General features: G+C 54.9%; 1 protein-coding gene across 3 annotated transcripts in view; it reads left to right on the plus strand.

Annotated features, from left to right (window-relative positions):
* The first annotated feature begins 411 nt into the window (after positions 1 to 411).
* KY (kyphoscoliosis peptidase) overlaps positions 412 to 16,358 on the plus strand; it is a 56,575-nt gene continuing 40,628 nt past the window's right edge. For 2 of the 3 annotated variants that reach the window (XM_075548851.1, XM_075548852.1), the window contains exons 1-2: positions 412 to 550; positions 5,233 to 5,295. In XM_075548851.1, the coding sequence (XP_075404966.1) occupies positions 412 to 550; positions 5,233 to 5,295 (202 nt within the window). Of the gene's footprint in view, positions 551 to 5,232; positions 5,296 to 8,369; positions 8,433 to 16,358 lie in introns of all 3 variants that reach the window. The other variant, XM_075548850.1, reaches the window with a different exon arrangement.

The following is a 16,358-nucleotide window of genomic DNA, read 5'->3' on the forward strand; positions in this document are numbered from 1 at the left end:
CATTTTTAAATGTGCCGGCTTCTCTGAGGTCGGCCTGGTCCGCTCCGGAAGCGACGGGCGACAGGGCGGCAGGGCGCTCCGTGGGAGCCTCTGGACCCCGTCGTCCCGGTCGCCTGCGGCCTGGGCCCTGGCCGCAGGTCAGGGCTGGCTCTGCGCGGGTATTTCCTTTCAAAGGTGACTTAGAGCCCTTCCGCGAGGGTAGCGCCCTCCCGCGAGGGCCCTAATGGTGTGTTTGGCAGAGTCAGCGAAACGCGGCGCCCAGCGGCCGGGCGGCGGGGGAGCGCCCTCGCCCGCGCCCGCGCCCGTGCCCGCGCTCTCGCCGGCGCCGGCCCGCGGCGCGCCCGGGGCCATTTGCAGCGCAGGCAGCCTCGCGAGCGGCCGCGGCGCGCCAGCGCGGAGAGAGGCGGCCCCATGGAGCTGAAGAAGGACAGCCCCGCCGTGACTATCGACATGCTGCTCATCGTGCACTCGGAGAAGCGGCGCGCGGCGCAGGGCGCGCACCCCGAGCGCCAGGCGGCGGACCCGGGCGCGCCGCGGCAGCGCCCCGGAGGTAACGCGCGCCGGCCGCCTGCCCCGGGCCCCGGGTCCCTTGGCCTCCTGGTCCCGGGGACCCGCCCGCCGGAGGGCGCCTCCCCTGCGAGAGAGGGTGCGAGCCTGACGGGTGGCAGCCGCCGCAGGGTGATCGCCCTGGATGGCCCGCGCAGGCTCAAGGGTGGCACTCCGTTCCACTCCCTGCCCTCAGCCAGTTTCCTCGCCCCCACACCTGAAAGGGTGCACAGCTGGGTCCGAGGATGCCCGGGAGAAGCGCGCAGGGCTCGCCCGCGGGGCACTGGGCAGCCGGGAGGAAACAAGGGTCTGGTGCTAATGGAGAAGCTGGACTCTAAGCCCTGTGGTGACCTCGCAATTCATGGCCTCAGTTTCTCCGTTCCTGAGTTTCTTTGCCAGGCTTGAACAGATTGGGGGCGGGGGGGTGGAGGGAGGAAGCCCTGCCGATGAGTCCGTTGAGATGCGTAGTGGCTCTAGAGACTGTCTTGGAGGACCACGTCGCCTCATGGTTCTGCTGTGGAGCAGCTGGTCCATGTGAATCGCCCAGCTTTCCTCTAGCAGCTCAACACGCTTAACCTCTGTGCCACCAGGCCACCTCCTTAGATCCGCTGCCATCGGATTTATGCCACCGCAGCAACCTAGAGGGTTTGAGGCTTTAAGTCTTCGTGGGAGCAGATAGGCCCATCTTCCTCCCCCAGAGAGAAGGCATCAGGAACTGTGTACAGGAAACACCAGCCTGGCTTGCATGAGGGCTGACATGGTTCTTCCCACGTCTGCATCTGAATGAGCTATACTTGTCCTGGGAAAGGGCATGCAGATAAAAAGTGACTGTGGGCCAGTTTGAAGGCGTGCTGGTGACATCTGGGCAAAGTGCGTGGTCACTCACCTTAGCTAACAGGGTCAGCAGTTGGGTCCCACCAATGGCTCTGTCAGGGGGAAACACTGGAGATTTCTCCGGGAAGGGTTACTGCCTTGGAACACCTGTGGAGCAGTTTGCCTCTGTCCCATAGGGTCGCGCTCAGTTGGAATCCACTTGGCAGCAAGGGGCTTGCTTTTGGAGGAACTCATGACCATCGAGTGGATGCCGACTCAGAGGGACCCTGCTGGACAGGATAGAACTGCCTGTGGTGGGTTTCCAGACTAATTCTTTAAGGGAGCAGGAAGCCCCAGGTTTCTGCAGAGGAGCCGCTGGTGGTTTCAAAATGCTGACCTTGCTCTTGGCAGCCCAATCCATAACCCGCAACACCACCTTCGTGCAGTGTTGGAGGAATCTAGTGGAAAGGCGGCCATTGGCAAGTTGGTGGTTCACATGCCCTCATGGGCGCCTCAGAAGGGAAGGCTTCGTAGCACACCGTGACATTTGCCCACAATCAAAAGTGAGAAGGCTGGGAGGGACAGGGACCCCATACAGATGGAAACGGGACCCCAGGAAGGAAGTGGGGAGGAAGGGTGCCGACACATTTCAGAGCGATTGGTGAGCGATCTATTGATTGGGAAAACGACTTTACCACGTAGACTTTCCCCTAAAGCACAATCAACTGTTTAAGAGCACAAAGCTTTGGTAATCTGATTCCGTAAAGACTCCTGCCAGGAGGAGCCTATGCTTGTACTGATAGCACATAGGGTCTACAGGCACCGAAGCCAACAGCACCAAACAGCACCAGACGGATGGCCGAAAGCAGGACCCAGGGCTCTACATTTTGGGGAGGACCCCACACAAGACGAATGGATGATTCAACTGCCTTTGAGTCCATCCCCACTCACCCGACCCTACACACCGTTTCTGAGACTACATATTTATGAGAGCAGAGAGCCTCCTTGTTCCCCCCCCCCTCATCAGCTGGTGGGTTTGAACCACCGACCTTGCACTTAGCAGCGCAGTGCCTAGCCCACCAGTCCTCCTTGATGAGTTGGTAGGTGGGTAAGAATGGGGGTTTCAATAATCCCTTCAGAAGGTGCAGGGTTTGGGGTCTATGGTGAAGCCCTTGTTGATGCTGGTGTGAGTGTATCTATGCCAATAACCCATTTGAGAAAAAAAAATTCCTGCCTCCCGCCTCCCCTCCAACATTGGGGTTCCCTGGAGAGCCTGCTACTACACTGCCCCAAGAACGCCTAATGGTCACCTTGTACTTGCCCTGCTGTAGCAATGGGACCACAGAGGGCCTTGCCCAGGGGCACCTCTTAGAGAGGGAGGCAGCAACGGAAACAGATTCTGGAGGGCTGAGAAGGTTGCCAGGTGCTCTGGTCTTGGGAGGGACCGGGGGACCAGGAGTCGGTTTTGTTCCTTAGTTCTCAGAGCGGGGAGGGGAAGTGGTCATCGCAGGGTAGTGGTAATTAAACCCTTAACAGACACGAGGCTGCTGCTGCTGCTCCACATTTAGCAGTCCAGAGGGGCTCCTCAGTGTGCGGCGAGGGCAGAACATCCCCCCTCCCCACACTTGGGAGGCCCACTGCCCAGTCAGCCTGGAAACCACCCTTTGCCACTTGCCCCCTGAACACACCTCTCCTGAGGGCTCTGACACAGCGGGTGACGATCACAGAGAAGTCCAGGTAGAGCCAGGTGTTAGTGCTGCCTGCTGCCCAGCAGGTAACCCCCGTGATGTCCTTCACACTCGTGACTCAGGGGAAGAGGTTGCTGGTCCTTTCTGCTGGGAGTTTTCTCCCTGAGATTCATCTGTTCACAGATAGTTCTGCACAGGAGCAGAGAGGGGGCAGCGTGCATGCTGGGCTCGCCAAGACCTGCTAGACAGTGGTGACATCCGTCCGGGAGACCCCCAGGGAGGCCCACTTGCAGGACGCAGCCTGAGTGGGAGGAAACACCGACCAAGCCAAACAAGTTGCAGGGCCTCCTGTGATGCACCGGCTCCATAGCCGGTCCACACCCGTGTCCAGGCAGCTCCTGCCCCTCCGCTGCCAGGTTCTCCGCGGGGAAGCACTGCAAAGGAGAGGGCCTGCGCTCGTGCCAGAAAAGAATGAAGTGACCGCATTGCCACATGGCAGAGTGGGGAAGTAACCAGGTGGCTTTTTTGCTGCGGCCATCTACCCTGTCCTAGAGGCTTGCTATGAGTCAGCATCAACTCGATGGCAGTGACTTTGGTTGGTTTGGGTTCTGTAACTAGAAGAGTCAGAAGGTCAAAGCCAGCTTGGGCACACGGGCTCCTCAGGGACTTGGACTACAAAGCCAGGAGGCAACCTCTTTCCTCTCCTCTGAGGGCCCAGCTTTTCCCACCTCATTTCATGAGAGCCAGCCACTTGTTAGATCAGCCTGTTCTGTGGCAGCCCCGAGCATGCATCTCAGAGTCTAACTGTGAGCCACATGGTTCCCAATGGCTGACTCAGGAAGCAGGTCTCCAGGCCTGTCTTCTGACTGGCCTCCGGGGACTCAACCCGCCAGCCTCCCTCACTTTAGCCAAGTTTGGTAGCTGTTAGCAAGACCCAGAGACTCTTTCCTTAGAATAAGCTTTCTCCAAAAAAAAAAAGTGTGAGCGCCCTCATTCCCGCATCCCCTACCACAGAATCGTGGCCGTGTTCCACAGGAAGAGGAAGGCTGCCGACACAGGGATGAATGAGCTTTGAAGTCTTAGATTGTGTGTCTCTCCAGACAAAACAAACTCACTGCCATCGGGTCGATTCTAGCTTAAGACGACCCTTTGGGGCAGGGTAGAACCCACTCTCATGCATTTCCCAGACCATGACTCTTCATGCGATTGGAAAGGCTCGTCTTTCTCCCGGGGAGCAGCTGGTGGTTTTGAACTACAAACCATAAGGTTAGCAGCCTAATGTGTAACCATTAGGCCACCAGGGCACCTGTCTGGAGGATCACTGTGTGCCAGAGCTGACTCGATGGCAGCGAGTTTTGAATGTTTCTACAACCCACCCACCCAAAAAACTGTGCACTCCTCCCCAAAGCTCCTTCAGTGAGATTCTGACTGACCACTCGAGGAACTCTAGCCTACAGGGCACTGAAGGAGAGAAGGGATCCGGGTCTCTGGGTCGTGGAAAGGACTGCAGGACCAGGCTGCAGGCTGAAGTTCCACCAACAGGTTCTTAAACTGCCGCAGAGCTGGGCCGGTGAGGAAACCTCCGTTGCCACCAAGAAGCACCTTTCGCGCCAGGAACTTGCTTTTATTGCAGCTGGTCCCGCTGCCAGAATGTATGCCAACTTCATGCCAGGAACTCGACTTTGCAGCCGTCCCCTGCACCCGCCGCCAGCAAGAGAGCTTCCGTTACTTTCCATGTTGCATCACCGGGTCCAGGCCGTGCAGGCGCGCACCGCAGGGTGCAGGCAAGCCCACCTGTCTCCGTTCCCGTCAGGTTAGGCTGTGTTCGTACCTCCAACCAAACTCTGAAAAGTGGGTGAGTCAACCCATCCAAAAGTAGCTAGGCAACATGAAGGACAAATGTCTTCTGGGATCATGGAGATGTGGGCGTTAAAAACTGCTTAGCTGCATGGAGACAATTCGCCCCCAGATATTCCTGATAACTAACTATTATCCTTGGAGACAATGGACACGAGAGAAACGTTTTTAAACTTGAGAGTTGCATTCATTCCTCCAGTGCAGCTTGTGCATCGGGCAACCTCGCTTGGATCCTGAGAGCGCCAAGTTCCGCCAGCCCCATTCGAACTTGGTAAGTGTGTGCCGGGCGCACCGCGAGCATCTCATGCCGGCCTTTCTTATTTCGCAGGATTCCAAGGCGTCGCTAACGGAATCCGGAAGTGGCAGAAAAGAGAAGCAGACGACCACCATGGTAAATTACTTCTATTTTCAACATCTGTATTCACGATGTTGAAGGAATACCTGGAAGAAGTGGGTTTCAGTAGTCTGCCTTTTAACGACAGACAGCTCAGGACTGAGCCAGACCTCCAGGGCCACTGCCCCTGGGGATGTCTCCTGTCCTCGGGGGTCCCCACACTCCGAGGAGCTGTGGGTGGGGAGTGGTGCCAGCAGCTTGAGCACCCACCCTGTGCTGAGCCTTGGGAGGGGCTGGCAGCATCTGGAATGGTAGGTTGAAGTGTGCTCCCATAGGAGATAGGGAAGGTCAAGCCCTAATACCATCTTCTGGAGTTTTCTTGCTGAACAGAAAGGACCGTGGTCCCAGGAGATGCCAATTTGTAGCTCCCTGCTGGTCTGGGTCCCTGAATACAGTAAGGTCTGAGTGAAGTCAGCTTCCAAAGTCACCTCATTCTGGTGCCAGGCATCTGTCACTCTGCAGGCCTAGGACCTCTTGGGGATGCTGTTTGGGACCCACATCCCGGCCATCTCTGTGCCGGTCAAGGCTCCGTCAGCGCAGCCTGCATGGACAAGCAGTGGGACTGCACTGCGGGCCCATGAGAACGTTAATAAGGTCTCTCCCTCAGAGCCCAGCGGGAAGCACTCTCAGATCCGGGATGTGTGTGCCCCAAGCAGACTGGCTCATCAGATGCCAGGCTGCAGGAACTACCCCGTGGCCCTCTGAAAAGGAGGAAGCTGGGGCATTCGGTTCAGCGATTCAACAAGACCAAGCAGTCTTCTTCTGGCAGTAATGAAAGGGAAGAATGGAATTTTCCAAGGAAATTCCTTCATCAGCCCTTCCCTCCACACACACCTCTTGCTCTGGGCATCGCTGAGGATGAGACAGAGCACAAGACAATCAGGAAGCCCTGCCTTTGGGCAGCCATGTGAAAATGCTGGTAAGCTCATTGAAGGGAGGAGGGTCCAGGAGGGGAACGGCTTACCTGTGCCCCCCAGCTGCTCCCTGCACATGGGTAGGAGTCATCCTTAAGACACGCCCTGCTGGGGAACCATCCTCTGTGCCAGGGCTGATGGCCTGTGTGGGTGTAATGCCTCCTTAGCCTTTCTACCAGGGCACATTGAATAGGAGACTTGCCAGCTTTGACTGGAGCACACCCCGAAGTCAGAGAGAGAGTGTTGTGGTGATCTGAGACTTCCACGGGAGAAGCAGACCTTCCGAGACCATGCAGGGCATGTGCGCCAGGCCACTGTGTGCGTGGGTGAGCGGGTAATCCAGCCCACTCACCCATGCACCCGCCTCATCACAGCCCCCCTCACCTTGCCAGGGTGGTTGGAGAATTACCTTAGGGCTCCTTGGCCTTCAGGACAGGTTGAAGGATACTGAACGCATCCTGTTTTTGCCATCTCCAGAGGCCCTGGGTTTGTGGGAAGGAAATATATGTATGAAATACATGATGTATAAATGTATCCATACATGTGTGTGAATATATACATATATGAATATCTATGAACACACAAAGGGGCACGGTAAAGATGACAAGACTCTTCTGAAGGACATGAAGTGAGACTTCGTATAGTATGCGTCCACTGTACAGAGGATGATTAAGTAGCTCTGAGAGCCGAGAGTTTGGGGCTGAAGAGAGCTCTCCTGAGACCCTTAGCCAGCAAAGATGGTGGGTGTTCACCAATGTGACAGAAAGGTGCACTATTTTCACATGGTGCACTTCCCCGTGTGCAGAAATTTACTTGACTCCTTCCAGTACTTGCTCATGGCAAGACTCCGGGTGCAAGTATTAAAGCCAGCCTTGCCTCCTACCCAGGGCACCCAGCCCTGGTCACCCATGGCTTCGTCTGAGGATACAGCTGACGACGTGTGTGTATGGTGCAGTGTGCACAAATGTGGCCGAGCCTGGGTTTGATGCCAAAGGGCACATTTTCCCCTGTTGCTGCCCTGGGCACTCCTTGGGAAGGGTGTTAGCAGGGGTGGTATGGACAGGGTCCAAATTTTTCTCAACAGCAGGTGTTTGGGCCCCTCCAGCTCCAAGAGCTCTGCCCAGCAACGGGTTTCCCCAGTTGTGATTGGCTGCTTTCCTTGGTCCTGACCAAACTCTGCCTAGCAGCAAGCGACTGCTACCCCACTGCTCCAGAGAAACCAAGGGTGCAGCCCGGACTATAAATATCCCGCGTGCACTGTGCCAGCCAATCGCCTTCTTCGAGGATTCCCTTCCCAGATCCTGTTTCCCAGGGTAGCTGGAGCCAGATGTACCCACAGGAGGTGGCCTCCCTCTCCTTACCCAAGTCTGGCCTGGGGCTCCTGCCCGGCATTCCAAAGCACCCTGCGTTGGCTCTCACGACAGGCCTGGCCCTTGGCCCACTGACCACAACCCCGGGGGCTCCAAGACCTGGCTGGGCCCAGGCACTGGGGAAAGTTGAAGCAGGCAGGCTCCTCCAGGGTGCAAGACCCTGCCAGAGGAACCCCAAGTCCAGCCCAGCTCAGTGCCCAACCCCCACCTGAATAGCTATGCCCAGGCCCAGGGCAGCCTCATTTAGACCCACCTTGGCAGCAGCTCTCAGAGAAGGACAGAGGAAAGGCTTGTTTCTCTTCTCTTAGGAGGGGCAGGTGAGTCTGTGGGCGCCCCCTCGTGGCCCAGGGCAGCACAGGCATCTCTCTGCAGCAGCCTGACTCCACAGCCTCTTCCGACAGCTCGGTCTGGGACATGAAAGCCGGGTGGGGGGAGAGCTTGTGTAGAATGGGCCTCTGTTATGAAACAGAACCAAACTACAAGTGTCCTTAGACAGGAATGGAGGTGGACTACCCCCATCAGGTGACTCACGGCAAGTCTGAGCTGGACGCCAGGCCCAGGCTACGGTGCATGTGGGCTCCCCAGGAATCTTCATGTACACATACCATGCTGTGTGCCCAGTTCCATGGTGTGCACACAGGATACGTGTGCCAAGACCAGGCCTATGGATGTGCTAGGCCTGCCCCTCACAGATGCATATTGTTCTTCTGTTCTGCAATGGAGAAGGGGGGGAGGATTCACGGAGTGCCCAAGGTTCACTGCGGGTCTCTCTGACTTTCCTAATTAGGACACCGGGCAGAGAAGCAGCAACTTCAGCAGACCCAGGTCATCGCTTCCTATGACAGTCAAGGTAAGGGATGAACTGCTTCCCTCGGCATCTCCACCAGCAGCTGCATGCTGGGAGCTGCCACCCCCGTAAGAGGCCTGGGGGAGAGGTCAGACTGCGGGGAGCAGGGGCCTGTGTGTCTTTAAATGCAGGAGCACAGGTCCCTTCCCCCTCAAGGGAAATGCAGGAAGAGGCCGCATGGTCTCAAAGCCTGCCCCTTCCCACAGGACCCATAAATTTAGTTCCTGATCCACAGAGCCCACTACTGTCACCATCAACACCATCCTGTCATCACTATAATTGGCATGACTGAGCACCAGCCATGTGCCAGATGTGGTGCCAAGCCATCCCAATGCGTTAGTCTCATGAAAATGAAGCTTCCAACAATCCCATCTGTGTTGGGCTGCTGACCTTAGGGTCAGTAGTTTGACACCACCAGCTGCTCTGGGGGAGAAAGATGAGGCTGTCCACTCCCATGATGAGTTACAGTCTCAGAAACCCACAGGGGCAGTTCACCCTGTCCTGTGAGATGGAATTGACTTGAGGGCAGGGAGTGAGTTTCATACTTGTTTAAGAGGGGAAGCTGAGGCTCTCAGTCACTTGCCCAGCAGCACACTCAGTAAGAATCAGAGCCAGGGCCATCCGACGCCCCCATGGCACCAGCAGATCCCTTCCCTGCTGGGCCCCTGTACTTGTGCCTTCCCCTACCCCGTCCCCTCCGCTGCCCCCCGGGGCTTCTCCACGGCCTCTCCTCTGAGGCCCAGCTTTCCTCGGGATCCACCACTGCCACGTTTGCTGCCTCTGCAGGGAGAGGGGACAGTTCTGTGGTCCCCTCGCTTTGCCAGCTTGGCTCTGGGAAGGCAGGCATGGATGCCGCCACGCTGACACACTCCGCTTGCAGTCAGTTTCCCAGATCTGAGAACCTGGCCAGGTTGAGACTGGGGAGAACCCCCACCCACAGTGTCGCCTTGGTTTCTTGCTCTGCCTTAAACACCCAGAGCTACTCTTTGAGAGTTCTCACAGGCTCAGCACTGATGCTCTAACCTGTAAGAAAATGGTCTTTTCTGATCCGGCCTTGGGGCAGGGGTTGCTCCTCAAAGCAGGTGTCTTAGAGGACTAAGCTTCTCTGTGAAGGGGGTCCCTGCGCTAGTCCTGCGCCTGCAGAGAGGCACTGGCAGGTGCTGCGGGACAGAGGCAAGAAGGAGCCATGCTTTCTGTGGACTGGCCAGTGCCTCCTGGGGTAAAGCTCCTGGGAATGGCAGGGAGAGCCAGCCCCAGGTCCTTTTGTTCCTCTCAAGTGGGCATCCCATGAACATAGCAACAGAGAGAGAGAGAGAGAGAGAGAGAGAGAGAGAGAGAATGAATTATTGCTCTGTGCCAGATTCCATGTGGCTCGGGGACCCTCTAGGTGAGGGTGGGCTTGCCAGGCCTCTCCTCCGTGGAATTGGTGGATGGATCCCAGCTGCTGCCTCTTCAGTGATCAGACATTCGCTTAACCAACCAGTGAGTCACCTGGTCTCCTGTGGAGTGCATTAGCCACTGCTTAGTTTCGCCTCCCACACAGGAGGCCTCTTGGTCTCCCTGCTGTGTACCCAAGACCTCTGAGATCATAGGCTGCAGCCACAGCTGGCACTCCTGTGGGTACTGCCCCCCTCCGGTCCCACGTCCGGAGTGGGCACTTGTGGCACCAGAGCCTTGACTCTGCCACCCTCCTCCTGCCACACCAGGGGCTCCCACCTGTGCAGGGCTCACGAGGAACACTCACACACCCACGGTTGGCAGCTAGGGCTTGCAACTGTCAGGAAGGGCAGCCTGTGCCTTTGAAGAGCAGGCTGGAGTTCTTTGTCAGGCTAGTGTCCTCGCTCACTGCCATCTTGTTGATTCTGACGCATAGGGACCCAATAGGACAGCCCTTGTGGGTTTCTGAGACTGTCACTCTTTACAGGAGCAGAGAGACTCATCTTCCTCCCTTGCAGCGGCTGGTGGTTTCAAACTGCTGACCTTGCTGTTAGCAGTCCCACATGTAACCACTATGCCACCAGGGCTACATGAGTGTGTAGTGCTGCTGTAACAGGAAGCCCACTCGTGGACAGTTTGGGTGGTGTTGTTTATTGGAACATGCACTGATTGATTGACCAAGAAATCAAAGTTATAATATCGATGAACTTGTCAAACTAGTTCTTTTGAAAAACTACTTGGAAAAAGAAAATTCTTCTCCAAGATGAGAGTAATAAATATGTGTACATTAAAGCAAACTTTGTTTTAAAAAGCTCCTTATATCGATGAGTTAAAGATTTAAACACATAACTTAAGCAGAAAATCGGGGTACTTACCCAAGCACTCTAATCAGGAAGATAGCTTCGTAGCATCTGTCTGTAGCACTGGGTACAAGAGGGTGGGTTTGAAGAACAGGAAGTTTGGCGGCTGAATCAGGCTGTTGGGAGAGGGCTCGGTCTTCTTCAGCATCTGGTAGCGGGCCACGCTTGGAGTCACTGGGATGCCGATTCATCTGTGTTCTTCACGATCAGATAGAATCTGGTTTTGGCGTCTGAGCCCGGATCCTGTCTGAGTCCGTGCCTGTGGCTGTGTCTGTCTATATGGCCAGGCAGAAGTCTTTAGAGTTAGCACACAGGCTACACTGACGTGGCCTCCTTAACATAACGAAGACCGCCCACTGCCATCGATTCCCTTCCAACCCACAACTCAGAAACCACACTCTGTGCCAAGGGGTTGATTCTGACTCTCACGGACCCTATCTCAGACAGGGTAGAACTGCTGCCCCTTTGGGTTTCCAACGCTGGGACTCTTTTCCAGAGTAGAAAGCCTCATCTTTTTCCCGCAAAGCAGCTGTTGCTTTCAAACTGCTCACCTTGCAGTTAGCTACCCAACGAGGAGCCCACTGTGCCGCCGCGGCACCTCTGCTTCTCCCGTGAATTTTGCTCAGTCAGAGGTAGACTGCAGTGACTGGGACACAGGGATCACTGGGATGAACAGGACAGGGGACCGAAGATGACCATGGAGGGCTCAGGGTCCACGGCCCATCTGGGTCCTTGGGCATCCTGCACATGGCAAGGGATGCCCTTTGGCTAGTCCTCAGAACATGGGAAGTTGGCCAAGTCTGCGCAAGGGGTAGCCTTCAACCTCCAGGTTATATCCCAGGCTCTCCGCCATGGGGCATCGCCCTAAGCAGACCACAGAAGATGCTGTTTGGCGTTGTGAAGGATAAATCCTCCAGACTTGTCAGCATGTCTAGACGTTGGAGCCCCTGCTTCTTTATGCCTCTGAGCCTGAGTATTTCGGAAATTTCTTTGAAAGCACTTTATTTCTCTTCTTCGCATCTAGATGTGTTCTGTGTTCAACCCCCCCCCCCCACCATGGTAGGAAATTCCAGGTTTTCTGGTCCTTCCAAGGCTCGGTGGAGTGCTCTGAGCCCTTCTCTTGTTCCCACGGTCCTTTTTCTCCTGACTTCGCCCCGTGGTGTCACTTCCCTGATGTCTTTCGCATGTTTGTGATCCAGGTGCATAATTGTCCACATAATCGTCAGGAATGGGATGGGTCACAGCTGACCACATCTGATGGGATACAGGGCCTCAGGGACAAGCACGGAACCCAGGCAGGGGGATGACCATGGACAACCCAGAATCCAGGGCTCCCATCTGGGCACCTGAAGCTCTTTCAGATAGACACTTGCTGGCTGTTACAGGCGCCTACTCCTCAGGGGGAACGTGGATGAGCAGGGCATGGAGCGTGTTCTCGGGAGGAGGGAGGCTGGTCGACCCTGCACTCAGTGGGCCCGAGTGGACAGCATCCTCCAGTTCGTGCCAGTTGATCCCAGGATCCTGTGTGGGGCACCTCTGTGAGGAGAGCACAGAGGCTGCTGGGTGGCCTCATGAAGAAGAGTCCGGTACAAACCTACAGACCTGTCAGCAGGTCTCGGCATCGTTACCACATTTAGAGTCCGCCCGCAAGACCCTCGCCTTGCTGGCTTCTACAAAGTCTCTCCTGGGAGGAGGGCCGTGACCCAGCCTGCCACAAGGGCAGTCTAAAAGGGCAGCTGAGAAAGGCGTTGCTGAGACGTGGTGCTTCAGTGAGGGAGCAGCCCCATGGGTGTGTCGGGAAGAGCATTGGCAGACAGAGCCGCAGGTATGAAGGCCCCCAGGCAAAAGCGTGCTCAGGGGACCAGGGAGCAGCTGACAGCTGTGAGAACAGGTGCTGCTGGTAGTGAGGCCTGAGTCTGAGCTCACAGAGTGCGCTCTGTGAACAGGTGAGGCCTGAGTCTGTGAGCTCACAGAGTGCGCCCTGTGAACAGGTGAGGCCTGAGTCTGTGAGCTCACAGAGTGCGCCCTGTGAACAGGTGAGGCCTGAGTCTGTGAGCTCACAGAGTGCGCCCTGCAAGCCTGGCCGCTCCCTTCACCGCTCCAGCCTTTCACCTGGGTGCGATGGACGGCCACTCCAGCCAGCATGGCAGCTTCCAGTGGGTGGAGAATAAGCAGGAGGTGGCAAAGGGTAGGAATGGGAGATCCCTGAGGGACATTGGGATTGTGCAGATAAGAAGGAGGTTTGCTGGTGGTGCAGGCTTGGGATGTAAGAGAAAGAGAGGCATCCAAGTCTGGGGGGTGGGGTGGGGGCTGGGAATGGGGGGCGTATAGGAGGAAAAGGTTGGAGACAGAACTTGAAAAATTCCGCTTTGGCCATGAGATTGATGCCAGTATCGGGAGACCATGTGCCTATTATTTAGAATAAGCATGACCAGGAGCACCTATTCCATGCGCCACCTTTTTACATTATTATTAAAAGATCATTTTATTGGGGACTCTTACAGCTCTTATAACAATCCATACATCAATTGTATCGGGCATATTTGTACATAAGCTGCCATCATTGCTATCTAGACATTTGCTTTGTATTGAGTCCTTGGTATTGGCCCCTCTTTTTACCCTCACCACCCCTCTCATGGCCCCTTGATAAAATATGAATTATTACTCTTTTCCTATCTTACACCGACCGCTGTCTCCGTTCCCCCATGGTTTCTGTTGTTTGTCCCCCTGGTAGTGGTGGTGGGGGCGGTATGTGTCAATCATTGTGATTGGTTCCCCCTTCCTCCCCTCCTCTCCCGACCTTTCCCCTACCCTTTGGGTATTGCTACTCCCGTTCCTGTTCCTGGATTCTGTGTGTCATGGGCTCTTATCTCTTAGCTGTACCTGTGCACAGGTGCTCTGGTCTAGCCCAAAGTGGAGGACAGGACTGGAGTCATGATAGTGGGGGCTGAGGAAGCCTCAAGGAACCAGAAGAGTATTGTGTGTTACATCGATGCTATACTGGGCCCTCGGTGACTCATCCCTTCCTTGTGACATTTCTTTGAGGGGATGTCCTATTGTCTACAGATGGGGTTTGGGTCTCTTCTCTGACCCCCCTCATTCTCAACAATATGGTTTTTGTTTGTTTGTTTCTTTGGGGTCTTCTGGTGACTGTTACCCGGTACCCATAATACCTCATGATCACACTGGCTGGTGTGCGTTTCCATGTGGGCTTGTTGCTTCTCTGCTAGATAGCTGCTTGTTTAACTTCAAGCCTTTAAGACCCCAGATGCTATGTTTTTTTTATAGCTAGGTACCAACCACTTTCTTCACCACATTTGCTTATGCACCTACTTTGTCTTCAGCTATTGTACCGGAAGGCTAAACCTCACAGAATGCCAGGTTGTTAGAACAAAGTGTTCTTGCATTGAGGGGAGGGTATGAGCAGTGGCCTGAAGTCTGTCCACTACCTCAGTATATTGCCATATAAATATATGTACCCAGGCCAATACGTCTATTTTTATGAATTAATGTATTTACATGTGTGCACACCTATGCTTATCCCTTTGTCCATTCCTAGATCTTTCCTCTGTTTACTTTGACCTTCCTCCTGCCGCACCATCACGCTCGCCCTACTTCTGCCTCTCAGTCCTGGTACTTCCTCTCAGCTGGATTACTGCTGCTTCAGCACCGCCAGGATCTCTGCATCCTCCGTGTTGCTGAGTTTAATTCCCTACTTGTTCCCTTTCTGTGGCATGCTTGCTCATTGCTCCCTTCCCCTGCCTCCTTCTTTCCCAAGTCTTTTCTCCCAAGTTGCTTTCTCCTGGAGCTTGCTTCCCCTGTGTATCTTATATAAGTAGGCAAACCAATAATAACAGAGACCAACAGCCTCCCCCAATCAAAAATAAAAAAACCCAGGAGATTGATTAAAAAAAACAGAAAGAAAGAAAAAATATACATAATTTCTGGTCTGTCTGCTGACCTTTATGACTACCGGGAGCTGCCCCTCCTAGCCTGAACTGGCACCCCTCACCCAGAGAACGACATCCCTGCACAGAGCATACTGTAGGGCTGACGACAGCTCAAGACATGTTGACCCCTCACTGGAGCCTGCCGCCACACGGATGGGAGTTAGTCTGGTCTGAACCCCCCAAAGCGGGGCGAACCAAGAATTCCCTTCTTGGTTCATAAGAGATCAGCAATGGGAGCAAAGCCAGGCCACAAAGCCCCTAAAGAGCCACCTTCTTATTTCCTCAGAGAAACAAGGGCTCTGAGGCTCTGTGTGTCATGGTCATACCGGTGACCACAGCTGGAACACTGGCTGTGTGACTAGAGCCACCTCTGCTGTGACTCAATTCATCCCACCACTACCCTTGGCTGCAGGTTATCATCCCATTTAACAGATGGGGAAACTAAGGCTCTAAGAGGTTTAGATAACACACCTGAAGTAACACAGCATGTATGTACCAGGTCTCCGTTCTCCCGATGCTTTCAGTTCAACTACTCTGCCAGATCTTTTCTTCCACTTTTGATTGACACCAGTCTGATGGAAGCGAGCTTGGGTAGTGTGGTGAGTTCATTGTTGGGCTACTACCTGCAGGGTCAGCAGTTCAAAACCACTCTGCAGGAGAAAGATGAGGCTTTCTACTCCCGTAAAGAGTCACAGTCTTAGAAACCCACAAGGGCGGTTCTCCCCTGCCCTGCAGGGTCACTATGGGTTAGCATGGACTCCATGGCCATGATCTGACTTTTGTGTTTGGTGTGGGCTGCTTTAAGCACCTGCCGCACACTCAGGCCCAGAGGAGGTGGCCACTGGGGGTCCCTGAGGAGTCCACTGCCTCAGTCAGACCTTGTCTCTTAGAAGGGTTTGACTTTCCCCCGCTCACATGTCCTCAGTTTATCATGAGGCTTCATGAAGGGGGGCGGGGGGAGGCAAAAAGATGGTGGCACTCGTAGATCTCTGTGGGGAAGAGGTCTTTGGGAATGTGGATCTAGGATAGATGGGGTTGAATGTGGGGAGACAGATCTGGGGACCTCTGCGCCTCCAGTCCCCAAGGATTCTCTTTAAGGAATGAACTTCAGCTTGGGCTTTGGTCCTTGCGGTCATCTGTCCCCATACTCTGTGGAGTCACCTTCATCGATCTGCACACATGAAGGCCAAGCCATCACATTCCTACACCTGGTCCAGCCCTGTGGACAGCGACGGAGTACCCAGTAAGCAAGGTACACACTGGCCTCATTGTGAATGCTTACTCATCTGTAGTCCACAACTCCAGAGGTCTCATGTGACACTGCTCACTCCAGATTAGGAAGAAAGCACGAGCAATCCTGTGCGTACCTTGTTCACTAGATACTTCGTCCGTGTCAGGGTTTGTACATTTGAAAAGAAAGTTTGATGCTGTAAGAAGGGGCTATTGGTTTGGCAGAGAGACAAATGCCAGCCAGACCTAGAAACAATCTGCTGTGGGGAAGCTGTGCATTACAGATGAGTGAGTGAGCATAGGTAAGCCTGTGCTTGCCTCACCTGTCAGGTGATCTTGCAGTGCCTGTAAAACTCCATCCCACAGACAGAGCCTAAAGAGCTATGAATCCGCTGTGTTTTCAGGACCCGATGGAAGTCAGAGGTGGTCAGAGTTTCACCACACACACCGGC

Source organism: Tenrec ecaudatus, chromosome 4 (genome assembly GCF_050624435.1).
Source record: "Tenrec ecaudatus isolate mTenEca1 chromosome 4, mTenEca1.hap1, whole genome shotgun sequence".
Classification (NCBI taxonomy): Eukaryota; Metazoa; Chordata; class Mammalia; order Afrosoricida; family Tenrecidae; genus Tenrec; species Tenrec ecaudatus.